Here is a 16,619-nt window from a genome sequence, read left to right on the forward strand (position 1 = left end):
GAATCTTGTTATTTGGGGATCGAAGTGGATACACGTTAGAATCTGTAGCACCATGGCCCGACCACCTGTCATCTACGAGTCGACCACCTCAGGTTGGCACGTGCGGTTACCCCCAGAGTCTGACATGTTTTACCTTCTCATCCAGGAAACAGAGGACGCCATCGTCTTTAAGAACCAGGCCACGTCCTTCAGCGACACGCTGAGCGTCATCACCAGGTTGCACGGCGTGTCCATTCCCTTTAACTGCTCCTTCCCCAAGAAGAGCCGAGTGTCTGCCTCGTTCCGCGCCCACAAGTCGGATTACGTGTTCACGGAGGCCGGATTCGGGAAGTTCACCTACAAGTTCCAGTTCTACACCGACGACCGCTTTGTGGAGGTGGAGACGCAGTTTCCGCTGGAGGCGACGCTGCGAGAGCTGCTCTACATGGAGATTCAGGTCTCCGCTTCCGTCCCCAACGTCCAGCTCTTCGTGGAGTCGTGTAAAGCCACGCCACACGACAACCCCAGCGACCCCACCGCCTACGACCTCATACAGAACGGGTACATGCATTCATTTACGCACACCAGATTTAACGGCTTTTTCATGTTTTGGGATTTTTTTTCTACTCTTGGGGACGTTTTCCCGTCCACGCTGACCAGAGCTGCTCATGCCTAGGGGTCCACCATCTCCTCATTCTGATGATTGCGGGGTCCTGGGAATCAATCACATAAGGATAGGTCATCAATACCCCTCTAAGATGTGGCTACTCATTCTATGGTACCCCTGAAGGGTTAATGCCACAGGATCAGGGGTCCATTTGTGCCATGAAGCTTATCTGTCACGGCAGGGACCCCATAAATTGGCTCCATTCTGTCGATTGGGGCAGATCTAATCAGTTGGACCCCCAGTGATCTATAAGTTATGACCTATCCTAATGAAGGGGCTCTGTGGGACTTTACTACTGCAGTATTGATGACCTATCCATAGAAAGGGTCATCAGTAACAGATTGGGGGAGCTCTGACTCCCGATCGGCTGACTAAGGGGGCCAAGAAGACCCCGACAAGTCACCAAAAGTAACCGTTGTGCTCGCTAACCCTAATCCTCCATATTGCAGATGCATAAAGGATGAAACTCTGGTGGTCTATGCTGCAAACAGCACGGTGTACAGATTCGCTGTCGAGGCCTTCGCGTTTATTGGAGACTATAGTGAAGTAAGTTCATGTAAATTAAAGGGGAAGTCGGGGGTATAAAGCCCTTTTCCATACAGCTCTGAATGGAGGTGGTCTCGTCGAGCGTCTCTTTCCCTGGACGACCCGTCCTGTCCGGCATTATTAGAGATGAGCAGATCGGATCACAGGACCCTGGTCCACCGGTCACGTCATAGTTGTGTCGGCCGGAGGGGAGCTCTGCTCACCTCGTCCTGCCGTCAGCCGCGGCGCCTCTTATATGTGTGCTCGGAGGGACACAGCACCCGGGCTCCTAATCAGAAGAGGCGCTGCAGATGCCGGCAGGTAGGAGGCGTTTCGCAGAGCTCCTGTGTGTCGGCCCTCGGACTGCTGACATGGCCGCTGGAGCAGGGTCTTGTGAAGCCATTCGCTCTTCTCTACAGACCACCCAATAACGTGAATGGACTCTGTGTAGACTTGGTGCCATTGCAGCTTTCCTTCTTAATAATAAACCACATTTCTCCTTGGAGATCGCGATACTTTTGAAATTTGGAGACTGATAATAAACATGGCAAATATTTTATTGCAAGTTAAAAAATGTCATAAACTGGAGTCAGATGGAGCGAAGCTCCCTGCGCTGCCGTACAGCCTCCGTACCGCTACTTGTAGCCGAGCAATTACGGGGGTTGTCCTCTGCTTACAGTGTGACCTGTCCCCAGCTCATTGCTTCTCACAGTACCCCCCCTCCGGCCATGGCTGCTGAGTATACACAAAATGCCGCGTCCATAGCGCCCAAGGTGATAGTGCCCAGACCGCCCTCCTGCCTGGGAATGCCCCCGACACCTCCACAATCCAAGAACAACTGTTTGGGGGCTGGATTTCCCCAGCCTTGAATTTGCCGGGAATATATCCAGAAAATAAGGAGAGTTTGGGCAAATTCAGGACTGTTGGCAGCGACTTATTCTGGTGATTTACACACGTGACGTCACTCCAGCTGCAGATATGTCAGTATTCATTGTCTTCTGTTATTGAATCCTTAGGTTTATATGAGTTGCACGGTTCTATTATGTAAACTCGGAGAGACAGGTACTCGCTGCAGCCATGGCTGCATCCCTAAGGGGGGCGCTAACAGGCAGAGACGCCGGAGATCAGTGACCTCAGAGTCTCAGCAGCACTTCATCTCGCAGGGTCCCGTCCAGATGAAGAGACAATCGCCAAGTGATGGAGGTGAGAACCAAACATGAAGGGGTGCGGAGGTAGCAGCAGAATGAGGGGGCTAATGGGCACTCCGATAAATTACACATTCTAGGTGGGGACCCTCTTACACTTAGCACTAGGGGCCAGGGGCGCCTCTGCTGTTCCCAGTGAGCGGAGACGCAGGGAATGAGAGCAGTCGGAGTGCGCCTGTACCCCCCGATGACGGGTAGGGTGGCAGCAATGCTTACAGCCGCGCATCCACGTTCGTGGCCCATTGGACCCCCTACTGATTTGTAATTTTCCCCGCAGATCACGATACATCGGCGTCTCTGAATGTGAACACCCTGGTGATCTCGATATCCGGTGCAGCCGTGGTCGCATCACTCGGATTCATTGTTTACATCTATATAAAAAGAGTCCGATTCTCTGGTTACAACTTGCTAAAGACTCAAGACTTCTGAGACGAATTGTGCGAGAAAATGTAATTTTAAAACTTGAATGTAAAACAAATAAATGTCAAATAATTATGAATATTCACAGGCAAACACCGGCCGAATCTGGAGGAAATTGTCTATATCTGTGACACAATGGTAAATGTAAGGATGCTAGCGTTATAATAAAGCCTATTTCTGCTATAAAGTCTCCATCTTGGTGTCCTAACAATTATATCCACGTGTTATATAAATGTTCTAGAGGTCACATCACTGTAGACATCACCGAGCCCCCACCATGCTTCACTGTAGACATCACCGAGCCCCCGCCGTGCTTCACTGTAGACATCACCGAGCCCCCGCTGTGCTTCACTGTAGACATCACCGAGCCCCCACCGTGCTTCACTGTAGATATCACCGAGCCCCCACCATGCTTCACTGTAGACATCACCGAGCCCCCGCCGTGCATCACTCTAGACATCACCGAGCCCCCGCCGTGCTTCACTGTAGACATCACCGAGCCCCCACCGTGCTTCACTGTAGATATCACCGAGCCCCCACCATGCTTCACTGTAGACATCACCGAGCCCCCGCCGTGCATCACTCTAGACATCACCGAGCCCCCGCTGTGCTTCACTGTAGACATCACCGAGCCCCCACCGTGATTCACTGTAGATATCACCGAGCCCCCCACCATGCTTCACTGTAGACATCACCGAGCCCCCACCATGCATCACTGTGGATATCACCGAGCCCCCCACCGTGCTTCACTGTAGAAATCACCGAGCCCCCGCCATGCTTCACTGTAGACATCACCGAGCCCCCACCATGCTTCACTGTAGACATCACCGAGCCCCCGCCGTGCTTCACTGTAGACATCACTGAGCCCCCACCATGCTTCACTGTAGATATCACCGAGCCCCTCACCGTGCTTCACTGTAGACATCACCGAGCCCCCCACCGTGCTTCACTGTAGACATCACTGAGCCCCCACCGTGCTTCACTGTAAATATCACCGAGCCCCCCACCATGCTTCACTGTAGAAATTACCGAGCCCCCACCATGCTTCACTGTAGACATTACCGAGCCCCCGCCATGCTTCACTGTAGACATCACCGAGCCCCCCACCATGCTTCACTGTAGATATCACCGAGCCCCCACCATGCATCACTGTAGATATCACCGAGCCCCCCACCGTGCTTCACTGTAGACATCACCGAGCCCCCGCCATGCTTCACTGTAGACATCACCGAGCCCCCCACCGTGCTTCACTGTAGATATCACCCAGCCCCCCACCGTGCTTCACTGTAGACATCACCGAGCCCCCACCATGCATCACTGTAGACATCACCGAGATCCCGCCGTGCATCACTGTAGACATCACCGAGCCCCCACCGTGCTTCACTGTAGATATCACCGAGCCCCCACCATGCTTCACTGTAGACATCCCTGAGCCCCCACCATGCATCACTGTAGACATCACCGAGCCCCCACTGTGCTTCACTGTAGATATCACCGAGCCCCCACCATGCTTCACTGTAGACATCACCGAGCCCCCGCCATGCTTCACTGTAGACATCACCGAGCCCCCACCATGCTTCACTGTAGACATTACCGAGCCCCCACCATGCATCACTCTAGACATCACCGAGCCCCCGCCATGCATGACTGTAGACATCACCGAGCCCCCACCATGCTTCACTGTAGACATCACCGAGCCCCCGCCATGCTTCACTGTAGACATCACCGAGCCCCCACCATGCTTCACTGTAGACATTACCGAGCCCCCGCCATGCATCACTCTAGACATCACCGAGCCCCCACCATGCTTCACTGTAGACATCACCGAACCCTCGCCATGCTTCACTGTAGACATTACTGAGCCCCCGCCATGCATGACTGTAGACATTACCGAGCCCCCGCCGTGCTTCACTGTAGACATTACTGAGCCCCCGCCATGCATGACTGTAGACATTACCGAGCCCCCGCCATGCTTGACTGTAGACATCACTGAACCCCCGCCGTGCTTCACTGTAGACATTACCGGGCCCCCGCCATGCTTGACTGTAGACATCACCGAGCCCCCGCCATGCATGACTGTAGAAATTACCGAGCCCCCGCCATGCATGACTGTAGACATTACTGAGCCCCCGCCGTGCTTCACTGTAGACATTACCGAGCCCCCGCCATGCTTGACTGTAGACATCACCGAGCCCCCGCCATAATTGACTGTAGACATTACTGAGCCCCCGCTGTGCTTCACTGTAGACATCACCGAGCCCTCAGTTTTGTCTTTTTGCTCCACAGAACGGAATCCCAAAGCCGAGCTGCATTTTTCTGCTTTCCGGGAACACGTCAGGACTCAGAACAGAAGGGCGGTGGACTCTGCGTCAGTGAGCACGTTGACTCTAGGTACTACCTTCATTCATTATCTCGCACAGCGAAGTTTCCTGCGCTAGACGTTCTCTATTTGCCTCGTGTGAAGGGCACTACGTATCCACAGTCTACCATTGCTTTTGAATATTACGTAACTGATGAAGGGCGCCACGGACCGAAACGTTTTTCTGTTCATGCTACAATAAACTTCGCTGCAACATTCACTTAAGTTGAGTGCTGGGTTTACTATGTTGTATCAGAATAGAAGGGGGCACCAGCCAACATCTAAGGGTATGTTCACACGTTCCTGATTTCCATCCTTTTTTTTTCAGGACTGAAACCGCAGCTCTTGGCAGAAAACGCAGGTCCTTTTTTTGTGCTTTTTTGGTGCGTTTTTTGATGCGTTTTTTGATCCTTTTTTTATGCAGTTTTCTATGCAGAGTCTGTGTGTTTTCTATGAAGTTTTTTTAGGGTTAAAATGGCTGAAAATACCCTAACCCTAACCCTACCCCTAACCCTACCCCTACCCCTAACCCTATTCTAACCTTAGTGGAAAAAAAAAAAAAAATTCTTAATTTTTTTATTGTCCCTACCTATGGGGGTGACAAAGGGGGGGGGGTGTCATTTACTATTTTTTTATTTTGATCACTGAGATAGGTTATATCTCAGTGATCAAAATGCACTTTGGAACGAATCTGCCGGCCGGCAGATTCGGCGGGCGCACTGCGCATGCGCCCGCCATTTTGCAAGATGGCGGCGCCCAGGGAGAAGACGGCCGGACGGACACCGGGAGGCCGGGTAAGTATAAGGGGGGGAGATTTTGATCTGCGGGTTTTACTGCGGGTTTGACCTCACAATGGAGGTCTATGGGTGCAGAACCGCTGCGGCTCCGAAAAAAGAAGTGACATGGTACTTCTTTTTTACCGCGGCTATTCAGCGCGGCTTTTTTTCCCGATTCCCGCATCATGTGCACAGTGGTTCCTGTTTTCCATAGGGTACATTGTACTGTACCCTGCATGGAAAACAGCTGCGGAACCGCAGCGGCAAAAACGCTGCGGTTCCGCAGAAAAAAACGCACTGTGTGAACATGGCCTAAAGCTTCTATTGTTTCAGGATTATCAGAAGTGTCAAAATAATAAAGTCCCCAAGAAGTGACCTAATTTTGGAAGCTACACCCCTCGACATTCAAGAGTTGCTTGGATCATTTCTGAAAATGTGGGTAAAATAAACAAAAAGAAATGACTTTGCTAAAAATTACCATCAACCAGCTGAATTTTCAGGGACCGTCCTGCGATCACAGGCTAAAAAAGACGCTAGATTTATGCAGACTCCAGTCAAAGATGGTTGTGTGGAAGGTGATCCCAGGCGAGGATTCAATATCCTGCTTGTCTGGATACAAAACACGGGTAAATATTCCCTCATGGTGCGACCACAAGGGCAAAAAAGGTGGAACGGGGTTAATAAAAGGCTGGAGAAGTAAGTGGTGATAATGGAAAACCTCCGGAGGGACAGTGGCAGCGAAGTCACAGACTGTAGAGAGGACGTGTGAGGGAGGCAGAGTCTCTCCGGAGCAAAGATGGTCGGAAGTCACCGATTTGCGAGAAGCTGCAGAGCCTGAGCCTGTCCTCCATCTCCAGGACGAGGTCAGAGGCTGGAGAAGTGGTGATAATGGAAAACCTCTGAGGGACAGTGGCAGCGAAGTCACAGACTGTAGAGAGGACATGTGAGGGAGGCAGAGTCTCTCCGGAGCAAAGATGGTCGGAAGTCACCGATCTTCGAGAAGCTGCAGAACCTGAGCCTGTCCTCCATCTCCAGGAGATCAGAGGCTGGAGAAGTAAGTGGTGATAATGGAAAACCTCCAGAGGGACAGTGGCAGCGAAGTCACAGACTGTAGAGAGGACGTGTGAGGGAGGCAGAGTCTCTCCGGAGCAAAGATGGTCGGAAGTCACCGATCTGCGAGAAGCTGCAGAGCCTGAGCCTGTCCTCCATCTCCAGGAGATCAGAGGATGGAGAAGTGGTGATAATGGAAAACCTCCGGGAGGACAGTGGCCACAAAGTCACAGACTGTAGAGAGGACGTGTGAGGGAGGCAGAGTCTCTCCGGAGCAAAGATGGTCGGAAGTCACCGATCTGTGAGAAACTGCAGAGCCTGCGCCTGTCCTCCATCTCCAGGAGATCAGAGGCTGGAGAAGTAAGTGGTGCTAATGGAAAAACTCCGGAGGGACAGTGGCAGCGAAGTCACAGACTGTAGAGAGGACGTGTGAGGGAGGCAGAGTCTCTCCGGAGCAAAGATGGTCGGAAATCACCGATCTGCGAGAAGCTGCAGAGCCTGAGCTTGTCCTCCATCTCCAGGAGGTCAGAGGCTGGAGAAGTAAGTGGTGATAATGGAAAACCTCTGAGGGACAGTGGCAGCGAAGTCACAGACTGTAGAGAGGACATGTGAGGGAGGCAGAGTCTCTCCGGAGCAAAGATGGTCGGAAGTCACCGATCTGCGAGAAGCTGCAGAGCCTGAGCCTGTCCTCCATCTCCAGGAGATCAGAGGCTGGAGAAGTGGTGATAATGGAAAACCTCCGGGAGGACAGTGGCCACAAAGTCACAGACTGTAGAGAGGACGTGTGAGGGAGGCAGAGTCTCTCCGGAGCAAAGATGGTCGGAAGTCACCGATCTGTGAGAAACTGCAGAGCCTGCGCCTGTCCTCCATCTCCAGGAGATCAGAGGCTGGAGAAGTAAGTGGTGCTAATGGAAAACCTCCGGAGGGACAGTGGCAGCGAAGTCACAGACTGTAGAGAGGACGTGTGAGGGAGGCAGAGTCTCTCCGGAGCAAAGATGGTCGGAAGTCACCGATCTGCGAGAAGCTGCAGAGCCTGAGCTTGTCCTCCATCTCCAGGAGGTCAGAGGCTGGAGAAGTAAGTGGTGATAATGGAAAACCTCTGAGGGACAGTGAGAGTGAAGTCACAGACTGTAGAGAGGACGTGTGAGGGAGGCAGAGTCTCTCCGGAGCAAAGATGGTCGGAAGTCATCGATCTGTGAGAAGCTGCAGAGCCTGAGCCTGTCCTCCATCTCCAGGAGGTCAGAGCCTGGAGAAGTAAGTGGTGATAATGGAAAACCTCTGACAGACAGTGGCAGCGAAGTCACGGACTGTAGAGAGGACGTGTGAGGGAGGCAGAGTCTCTCCGGAGCAAAGATGGTCGGAAGTCACCGATCTGTGAGAAGCTGCAGACCTGAGCCTGTCCTCCATCTCCAGGAGATCAGAGGCTGGAGAAGTGGTGATAATGGAAAACCTCCGGGGGGATAGTGGCCGCGAAGTCACAGAGTGTAGAGAGGACGTGTGAGGGAGGCAGAGTCTCTCCGGAGCAAAGATGGTCGGAAGTCACCGATCTGCGAGAAGCTGCAGAGCCTGAGCCTGTCCTCCATCTCCAGGAGGTCAGAGCCTGGAGAAGTGGTGATAATGGAAAACCTCCGAGGGACAGTGGCCGCGAAGTCACAGACTGTAGAGAGGACGTGTGAGGGAGGCAGAGTCTCTCCGGAGCAAAGATGGTCGGAAGTCACCGATCTGTGAGAAACTGCAGAGCCTGAGCCTGTCCTCCATCTCCAGGAGGTCAGAGGCTGGAGAAGTAAGTGGTGATAATGGAAAACCTCTGAGGGACAGTGAGAGCGAAGTCACAGACTGTAGAGAGGACGTGTGAGGGAGGCAGAGTCTCTCCGGAGTAAAGATGGTTGGAAGTCACCGATCTGCGAGAAGCTGCAGAGCCTGAGCCTGTCCTCCATCTCCAGGAGGTCAGAGCCTGGAGAAGTGGTGATAATGGAAAACCTCCGAGGGACAGTGGCCGCGAAGTCACAGACTGTAGAGAGGACGTGTGAGGGAGGCAGAGTCTCTCCGGAGCAAAGATGGTCGGAAGTCACCGATCTGTGAGAAACTGCAGAGCCTGAGCCTGTCCTCCATCTCCAGGAGGTCAGAGGCTGGAGCGTCGTCCTGTCAGGGCTCAGCGGCCACGCCGGGGTCTACAGACGCTGTGTGATCGCGGCCCCCGAGGACGAGGGGTCCACAGGCCGGCATGGCTTCTTTTGGGGGAGTTTGTGGAATATTTTGGCGCGTTATTTCCAGCCTTCTGATTGGACGGCGCTTACTCTGGCGCGTTTTCCGTCAGCAGCGTCTCCACACAATTGAGCGGCAGCTGCTTTTCTCCCACCAGGAGATAAAAAAACATCCAATGCCCCAAACAGGAGAAATAACTGAGAAGAGGCTTTTCTGCGTTTTCTCTGCGCTTTTTCTGGTGTTTTTTTAGCGATAACAGCGCGGTATGAGCACAGCCCACGAGCCACGTGTGATTCCGCACCGTGAATTCTATCTCTTCCACTCACTTTTTAACTGTAAATGCTACAACTGATTACAAGCAAAAGAGGTCACAGAAACACAAAAACAAATGAAAGAAATCACTAAAAAAAAATTTGTATGTATTTTTTTTTATTTTGCATTGAATTTTGCAGTCACAAACGTCTATTAGCAAGAAACTGTCCATGTGAGCCTCGTCAGCAACTGCAGGAGGCCAGAAAGGGCTCTGCCAGCAGCAAACATGGCCGCTGCTTCCTCCCGCCCTCACTACCCAGCATGCTCTGCACCGGGGGAAACCTTTGAGCGGCAGGTCCCGCCCCCTTTCAAGCAGCGCGCGGCTCCCTCTCAGGAAACATGGCGGCGTCTGTGGTGCTGGAGCGGAGCTTCACGGAGCTGAGCGCGGCCGAGCGGGAGAGCAGGAGGAACTACCGGGATGTCAGCCTGCGGCCCGGTAATGAGCGCCCGGTGCCGGACTGCGGGGGACACCCTGCCGGACACTCGTTATGTGTCTATATATATATATATATATATATATATATATATACGATGTAATGTCACCGACTGTGAGGGGAAAGAGAAGTGTCAGCTCCACGTGACTGCGACAACCTCCAAAAGTCGCATCATGTCATCTGTAATGTGACTGCACCAGCAGAATAGTGAGTGCAGCTCTGGAGTATAATACAGGAGGTAACTCAGGATCAGTAATGTAATGTATGTACACAGTGACTGCACCAGCAGAATAGTGAGTGCAGCTCTGGAGTATAATACAGGATGTAACTCAGGATCAGTAATGTAATGTATGTACACAGTGACTGCACCAGCAGAATAGTGAGTGCAGCTCTGGAGTATAATACAGGAGGTAACTCAGGATCAGTAATGTAATGTATGTACACAGTGACTGCACCAGCAGAATAGTGAGTGCAGCTCTGGAGTATAATACAGGATGTAACTCAGGATCAGTAATGTAATGTATGTACACAGTGACTGCACCAGCAGAATAGTGAGTGCAGCTCTGGAGTATAATACAGGATGTAACTCAGGATCAGTAATGTAATGTATGTACACAGTGACTGCACCAGCAGAATAGTGAGTGCAGCTCTGGAGTATAATACAGGAGGTAACTCAGGATCAGTAATGTAATGTATGTACACAGTGACGGCACCAGCAGAATAGTGAGTGCAGCTCTGGAGTATAATACAGGAGGTAACTTAGGATCAGTAATGTAATGTATGTACACAGTGACTGCACCAGCAGAATAGTGAGTGCAGCTCTGGAGTATAATACAGGATGTAACTCAGGATCAGTAATGTAATGTATGTACACAGTGACTGCACCAGCAGAATAGTGAGTGCAGCTCTGGGGTATAATACAGGAGGTAACTCAGGATCAGTAATGTAATGTATGTACACAGTGACTGCACCAGCAGAATAGTGAGTGCAGCTCTGGAGTATAATACAGGAGGTAACTCAGGATCAGTAATGTAATGTATGTACACAGTGACTGCACCAGCAGAATAGTGAGTGCAGCTCTGGAGTATAATACAGGATGTAACTCAGGATCAGTAATGTAATGTATGTACACAGTGACTGCACCAGCAGAATAGTGAGTGCAGCTCTGGGGTATAATACAGGAGGTAACTCAGGATCAGTAATGTAATGTATGTACACAGTGACTGCACCAGCAGAATAGTGACTGCAGCTCTGGGGTATAATACAGGATGTAACTCAGGATCAGTAATGTAATGTATGTACACAGTGACTGCACCAGCAGAATAGTGAGTGCAGCTCTGGGGTATAATACAGGATGTAACTCAGGATCAGTAATGTAATGTATGTACACAGTGACTGCACCAGCAGAATAGTGTGCGCAGCTCTGGAGTATAATACAGGAGGTAACTCAGGATCAGTAATGTAATGTATGTACACAGTGACTGTACCAGCAGAATAGTGAGTGCAGCTCTGGGGTATAATACAGGATGTAACTCAGGATCAGTAATGTAATGTATGTACACAGTGACTGCACCAGCAGAATAGTGAGTGCAGCTCTGGAGTATAATGCGTACAATACAGGATGTAACTCAGGATTAGTAATGTAATGTATGTACACAGTGACTGCACCAGCAGAATAGTGAGTGCAGCTCTGGAGTATAATACAGGAGGTAACTCAGGATCAGTAATGTAATGTATGTACACAGTGACTGCACCAGCAGAATAGTGAGTACAGCTCTGGGGTATAATACAGGAGGTAACTCAGGATCAGTAATGTATGTACACAGTGACTGCACCAGCAGAATAGTGAGTGCAGCTCTGGAGTATAATACAGGAGGTAACTCAGGATCAGTAATGTAATGTATGTACATAGTGACTGCACCAGCAGAATAGTGAGTGCAGCTCTGGAGTATAATACAGGAGGTAACTCAGGATCAGTAATGTAATGTATGTACACAGTGACTGCACCAGCAGAATAGTGAGTGCAGATCTGGAGTATAATACAGGAGGTAACTCAGGATCAGTAATGTATGTACACAGTGACTGCACCAGCAGAATAGTGAGTGCAGCTCTGGAGTATAATACAGGAGGTAACTCAGGATCAGTAATGTAATGTATGTACACAGTGACTGCACCAGCAGAATAGTGAGTACAGCTCTGGGGTATAATACAGGAGGTAACTCAGGATCAGTAATGTATGTACACAGTGACTGCACCAGCAGAATAGTGAGTGCAGCTCTGGAGTATAATACAGGATATAACTCAGGATCAGTAATGTAATGTATATACACAGTGACTGCACCAGCAGAATAGTGAGTGCAGCTCTGGAGTATAATACAGGATGTAACTCAGGATATGTAATGTATATACACAGTGACTGCACCAGCAGAATAGTGAATGCAGCTCTGGGGTATAATACAGGAGGTAACTCAGGATCAGTAATGTATGTACACAGTGACTGCACCAGCAGAATAGTGAATGCAGCTCTGGGGTATAATACAGGAGGTAACTCAGGATCAGTAATGTAATGTATATACACAGTGACTGCACCAGCAGAATAGTGAATGCAGCTCTGGGGTATAATACAGGAGGTAACCCAGGATCAGTAATGTAATGTATGTACACAGTGACTGCACCAGCAGAATAGTGAGTGCAGCTCTGGGGTATAATACAGGATGTAACTCAGGATCAGTAATGTATGTACACAGTGACTGCACCAGCAGAATAGTGAGTGCAGCTCTGGGGTATAATACAGGATGTAACTCAGGATCAGTAATGTATGTACACAGTGACTGCACCAGCAGGATAGTGGGTGCAGCTCTGCTCAGCTGCTGCTCATTGTGCTGATTGTGGGTGCGGTCGCTGCTGAACCTGCAGTGTGCTCCTGAGCTCCTGGGAACCACCACCTCTCCACCCGGGGGCCTGCTCTCTCTCTTACCCAGGGAGGGAGTGGGTTTCCTGGGATGAGTGAGGGAGCCAAGTCCCAGGCTTCTGCTTCCCGGACCAGGCTGGCGGGGGGCAGAAGGAACCAGCAACCAGCCTGCACATCAGAGGATTCGGGGGTGAGACGCTCCACCAGGAGTCGCAGCAATGTGGCTCCTACTCCCCCCAGGTCTGCAGAGACCCAGAGAAGCCGCAAGGCTTCCATGGAGGAGAAGCCTGCTAGTATGCAAGATGGCGGCCCTTCTGGAGGAAAGCTGAGTGCTCACGGAGGTGAGGCCGACCTCACCGAGGAGGGTTGGGCGCTGCAGGGTCCCAAGGAGTCTGTGACCACCTATGCCTCCCGGGTCATGAGCCACCTCCGTGAGTATGAAGATGCTAGCAAGAGACTGATGAGACTCCGGGAGGAGCTGCGCTGCACAAGCAACAAAGCTGCAAGTTCCTCCAAACCGAGGAAGAATCAGCTCCAGGCGGAGGTAAGGAGACTGAAAGTGGACATCAATGAGCTTGAAGTCAGAAAAGCTTTCATAAGAGAAAAAAGTGGACCGTTTAAGGAAAAACTTATTAATGAAGATCGATTCAGGGAAATGGCTGATAACAGAGAGCAAAGGCAGATGGGGCTGCAGCCTGAGTGCCAGGTGGATGATGATGATGAGGAGGAGGATGACCAGCAGAAAGCTCCACCTGGCAGCCCTCTTAGTCACTCAGGGGCCACGTGCAGCGAGCTCCCTGCTGGACAGGCGACGATGACATCTCGTCGCAGTTCTGCTGGCTCTGGGGAGGACAGTGACATCGGCCAGGGAGGGGCGCTAATGGCAGAGATCAAGCTGCTGGAGTCTCCAGTGTGCCTTCAGAACTTCCATCTTGGTGATGATTTACCAGAGGAGGCACCTGGGGGCCAGAAGAAAAAGGTAAAGAAGATCAAACCTAAGCTGCAGGAAGCGGTAAGCTATGTATATGCCCCCCTCCCTGTACCCCCTGAGTCGGCTGCAGGGTCAGCTCGCTGTATAAGCCCCGTTGCCCAGCCCAGCCCGGGTTCTGCTGTGGATCCGGTGCAAAGGCGCGGGGAGATTACAGAGCACGGTAATGAGGCGCAGAGCTCCGTCTCTGCTTGTAGTAGCGGGGACGTAGCAGCAGGTGCATCAGCCAAGAGGCTGGACAGTGAGGGCGGCCCGGCGGCGGGCAAACGATCAGGCCACGATGCTGTGGTGCGCTCCTCAGTGGGAGGGGGGAGCAGCCCAGTGTCGGGGGCAGCTCCGGTAGCCTCGGTGCCCTTGAATGCTGTTGCCGCTGATCACTTAGTTGAGGAGCGGCGGCAGTGTGAGGGGGTTGCTGGGGCTGGGAGTTCCGATCCTCCTCCCAAAGTCCTGTTCTGTGTTGGCGCTGCTGGTCAACAAGATGCTGACATAAAGGATCAGCGGCGCCCCACAGTGGCGAAAGATCAGCGGCACCTGGTAACAGTAAAGCAGCGGAAAATATCATCTGATGATGCGGAGGGCACACGTAAGATCAGGGGTGAGGTCACCTCCAGTTCTGTGGAGGAGAATCAGCCCCTTGTGCCTGATGATGCGGAGGTTAAAATGTCACCCCCTGTTGTCACTGGTCCAGCAGGAGTGAATGTGGTGGTGGGTATGGATGAGGAAAACTCTTTGTCTAGTGGTGTGGTTGCTGGTTTGGTAGAGGGTGAGGGGGTTATGGAGGTGGGTAATGGTGATGCTGTTGGTGTGGATGTGGTCACTGGTCCGGTTGCCCCTCCGGTGGTGGCAGCGCCTGTCAGGAGTTATGCCGCTGTCACCTCCGGGGGAAACAGGGCATCCTCCTCGTCTCCGGGCTCTGGGGACGGCATGTTGCAACGGCGTCTCCTGGAGGCTCTAAAGAAGGGGGAAAGATCACTAATGGTAGAGGGTCGAGAGGTTGATCTATCCTTCTGGATAGAGAGGCATGGCCTCGGGGCCTTCCGAGAGCAAAGAGGGGGGGATACAGTGTGGTCCCTCCCAACAGCCGGGCCGGGTAGTGTGCGTAGGAATGTGGTCCGTCTTCAGTGGAGGGGCAATGATGCGTGTCCTCCAAGATCTAAAGTTGTGGAGCTCCTGCTGAGGATGGGCTTCAGTGCGATTGACATCTACGCCTTGATACATCTCTATTCCACACCTAATTTTGATGTCAGCTTTGTTCGGCCGGAGGGGCTTGAGCTCTTCTGGTCGAACTATGAGTTGACAAAAAATGAGCCCGGCTGGCGAGACTTTGCCGTTCAGGTGGTGTCTCGCCAAAACCAAGTCAAGAAAGTGACCGTGATGACTTGTAACGAGTCACTTTCTTGTTATGACATCATGACGTGGCTTGGCCGGTATGGAGAGGTGGTAGAAATGCCAAAGAAAAACCATGACGCGTTTGGTATCTGGTCAGGGGCCTGGACGTTTATGGTAAAACTTAAGCGTTCAGGTGGTACGGTTGCCCACATACCATCATCTGCCTTCCTGGGTAGAGATCGTATCCTGGTCTTCTACCAGGGGCAACCGAAGCTCTGTCACAAGTGCGGCGACCCCACACACTTCAGCGCAAACTGCACTGTGCAGAAGTGTGCATTGTGTGGGGATATCGGCCATCTTGCTGCATCTTGTGTGGAGATTAGGTGTCACCTGTGTGGTGAGTTAGGTCACCCATTCAGCCGTTGTCCTCGCTCCTTCGCTAACGCAGTCGTGACCCCGGTGGGAGAAAGCCGTGAGGCTGATTCTGCTGGGGAGGGGACTAGCAGGGGTGAGGGAGCTGAGGGGCCAAGGAAGAAAAGCAATAAAAAGACGCCTGCACAGCTAAGGCGTCTAGACAAGCGCAGACAGGATAGGGAGCTGGGCGAGCCTCGTGTTACTGGGGCGGCCCCTGTCCTGGACGCCAGTCTTGCTGCTGAGGCCCCAAGGGATGATGAGTTGGATGAGGAGGTCAGGAGGATCCACAGGGAGGAAAGTGCCACTGCCTCAGAGTCCTCCCATTATGAAAGTATGGATGAGGATAATAGGCAGTGGCTAGAGGACAAGCGTAAGCTCGGCACCAAAAAGAAGAGAAAGAAGGGAGATAAAAAATCTTCTCCCACTCTGACCAAGGTACCTAAGGAAGGAAAAACCGACTCCCCTCTGGTTGGTCTTTCTAACCGGTTCCAAGCCCTTGAAAACATCTCTTCCTCTGAGGAGGAAGCTGAGGGTGAGGTTCTGGCTTCGGCGGGGCTCACAAGGGACGCCGAGTCTCCTCCTTCTGGGAATGTAAGATCCTTGGAGGGAGGGACTGGCCCAGAGTCCGGAGACGAGGACGAAAAAAATAAAAAACACGTGGGAATGGATACCTCATTGTCATTAAAGAGGGGGAAGGATTCCTCCTCTGAGGCAGAGGATAAGGGGAGTGGGAAAAAGAAAGCCATCTAACTCAATCACCAGTGATGGCGGTACCCACTCCGTTGACGCTGGCGTCCATTAATGTTGCCAGCATAAAGTCAAATACAGCTAGATTTGCGGCCTTTGATTTTCTCAGCCGGGTTGAAGCTGACATTTTCTTTTTGCAAGAGACCAGGCTGCCAAACATGGCAGATGTGTTTAAAGCTAAGAGGGAGTGGAGACTCGGGCCCTCCTATTGGTCTCTTGCGGCCGAGCCGTATAGCGGAGTGGCGGTCCTTTTTACCGCACCGGTGGAATGCCGACGGGTTATTGAGTTAGAAATGGG

General features: G+C 51.9%; 2 protein-coding genes across 3 annotated transcripts in view; both read left to right on the forward strand.

Moving 5' to 3' along the window:
* LOC138649414 (uncharacterized) overlaps positions 1-2,988 on the forward strand; it is a 78,650-nt gene extending 75,662 nt beyond the window's left edge. For both annotated transcript variants that reach the window (XM_069739814.1, XM_069739813.1), the window contains exons 10-13: positions 146-540; positions 1,096-1,192; positions 2,188-2,374; positions 2,654-2,988. In XM_069739814.1, the coding sequence (XP_069595915.1) occupies positions 146-540; positions 1,096-1,192; positions 2,188-2,374; positions 2,654-2,805 (831 nt within the window). In that variant the 3' untranslated portion in view covers positions 2,806-2,988. The remainder of the gene's footprint in view (positions 1-145; positions 541-1,095; positions 1,193-2,187; positions 2,375-2,653) is intronic.
* A 6,807-nt stretch (positions 2,989-9,795) lies between these two features.
* The window catches only part of NUP160 (nucleoporin 160), a 61,963-nt gene continuing 55,139 nt past the window's right edge, over positions 9,796-16,619 (forward strand). Inside the window, exon 1 of the mRNA XM_069739812.1 lies at positions 9,796-9,934. Coding sequence (XP_069595913.1) covers positions 9,838-9,934 — 97 coding nt within the window. The 5' untranslated portion in view covers positions 9,796-9,837. The remainder of the gene's footprint in view (positions 9,935-16,619) is intronic.

This window comes from Ranitomeya imitator, chromosome 9 (assembly GCF_032444005.1).
Source record: "Ranitomeya imitator isolate aRanImi1 chromosome 9, aRanImi1.pri, whole genome shotgun sequence".
NCBI lineage: Eukaryota > Metazoa > Chordata > Amphibia > Anura > Dendrobatidae > Ranitomeya > Ranitomeya imitator.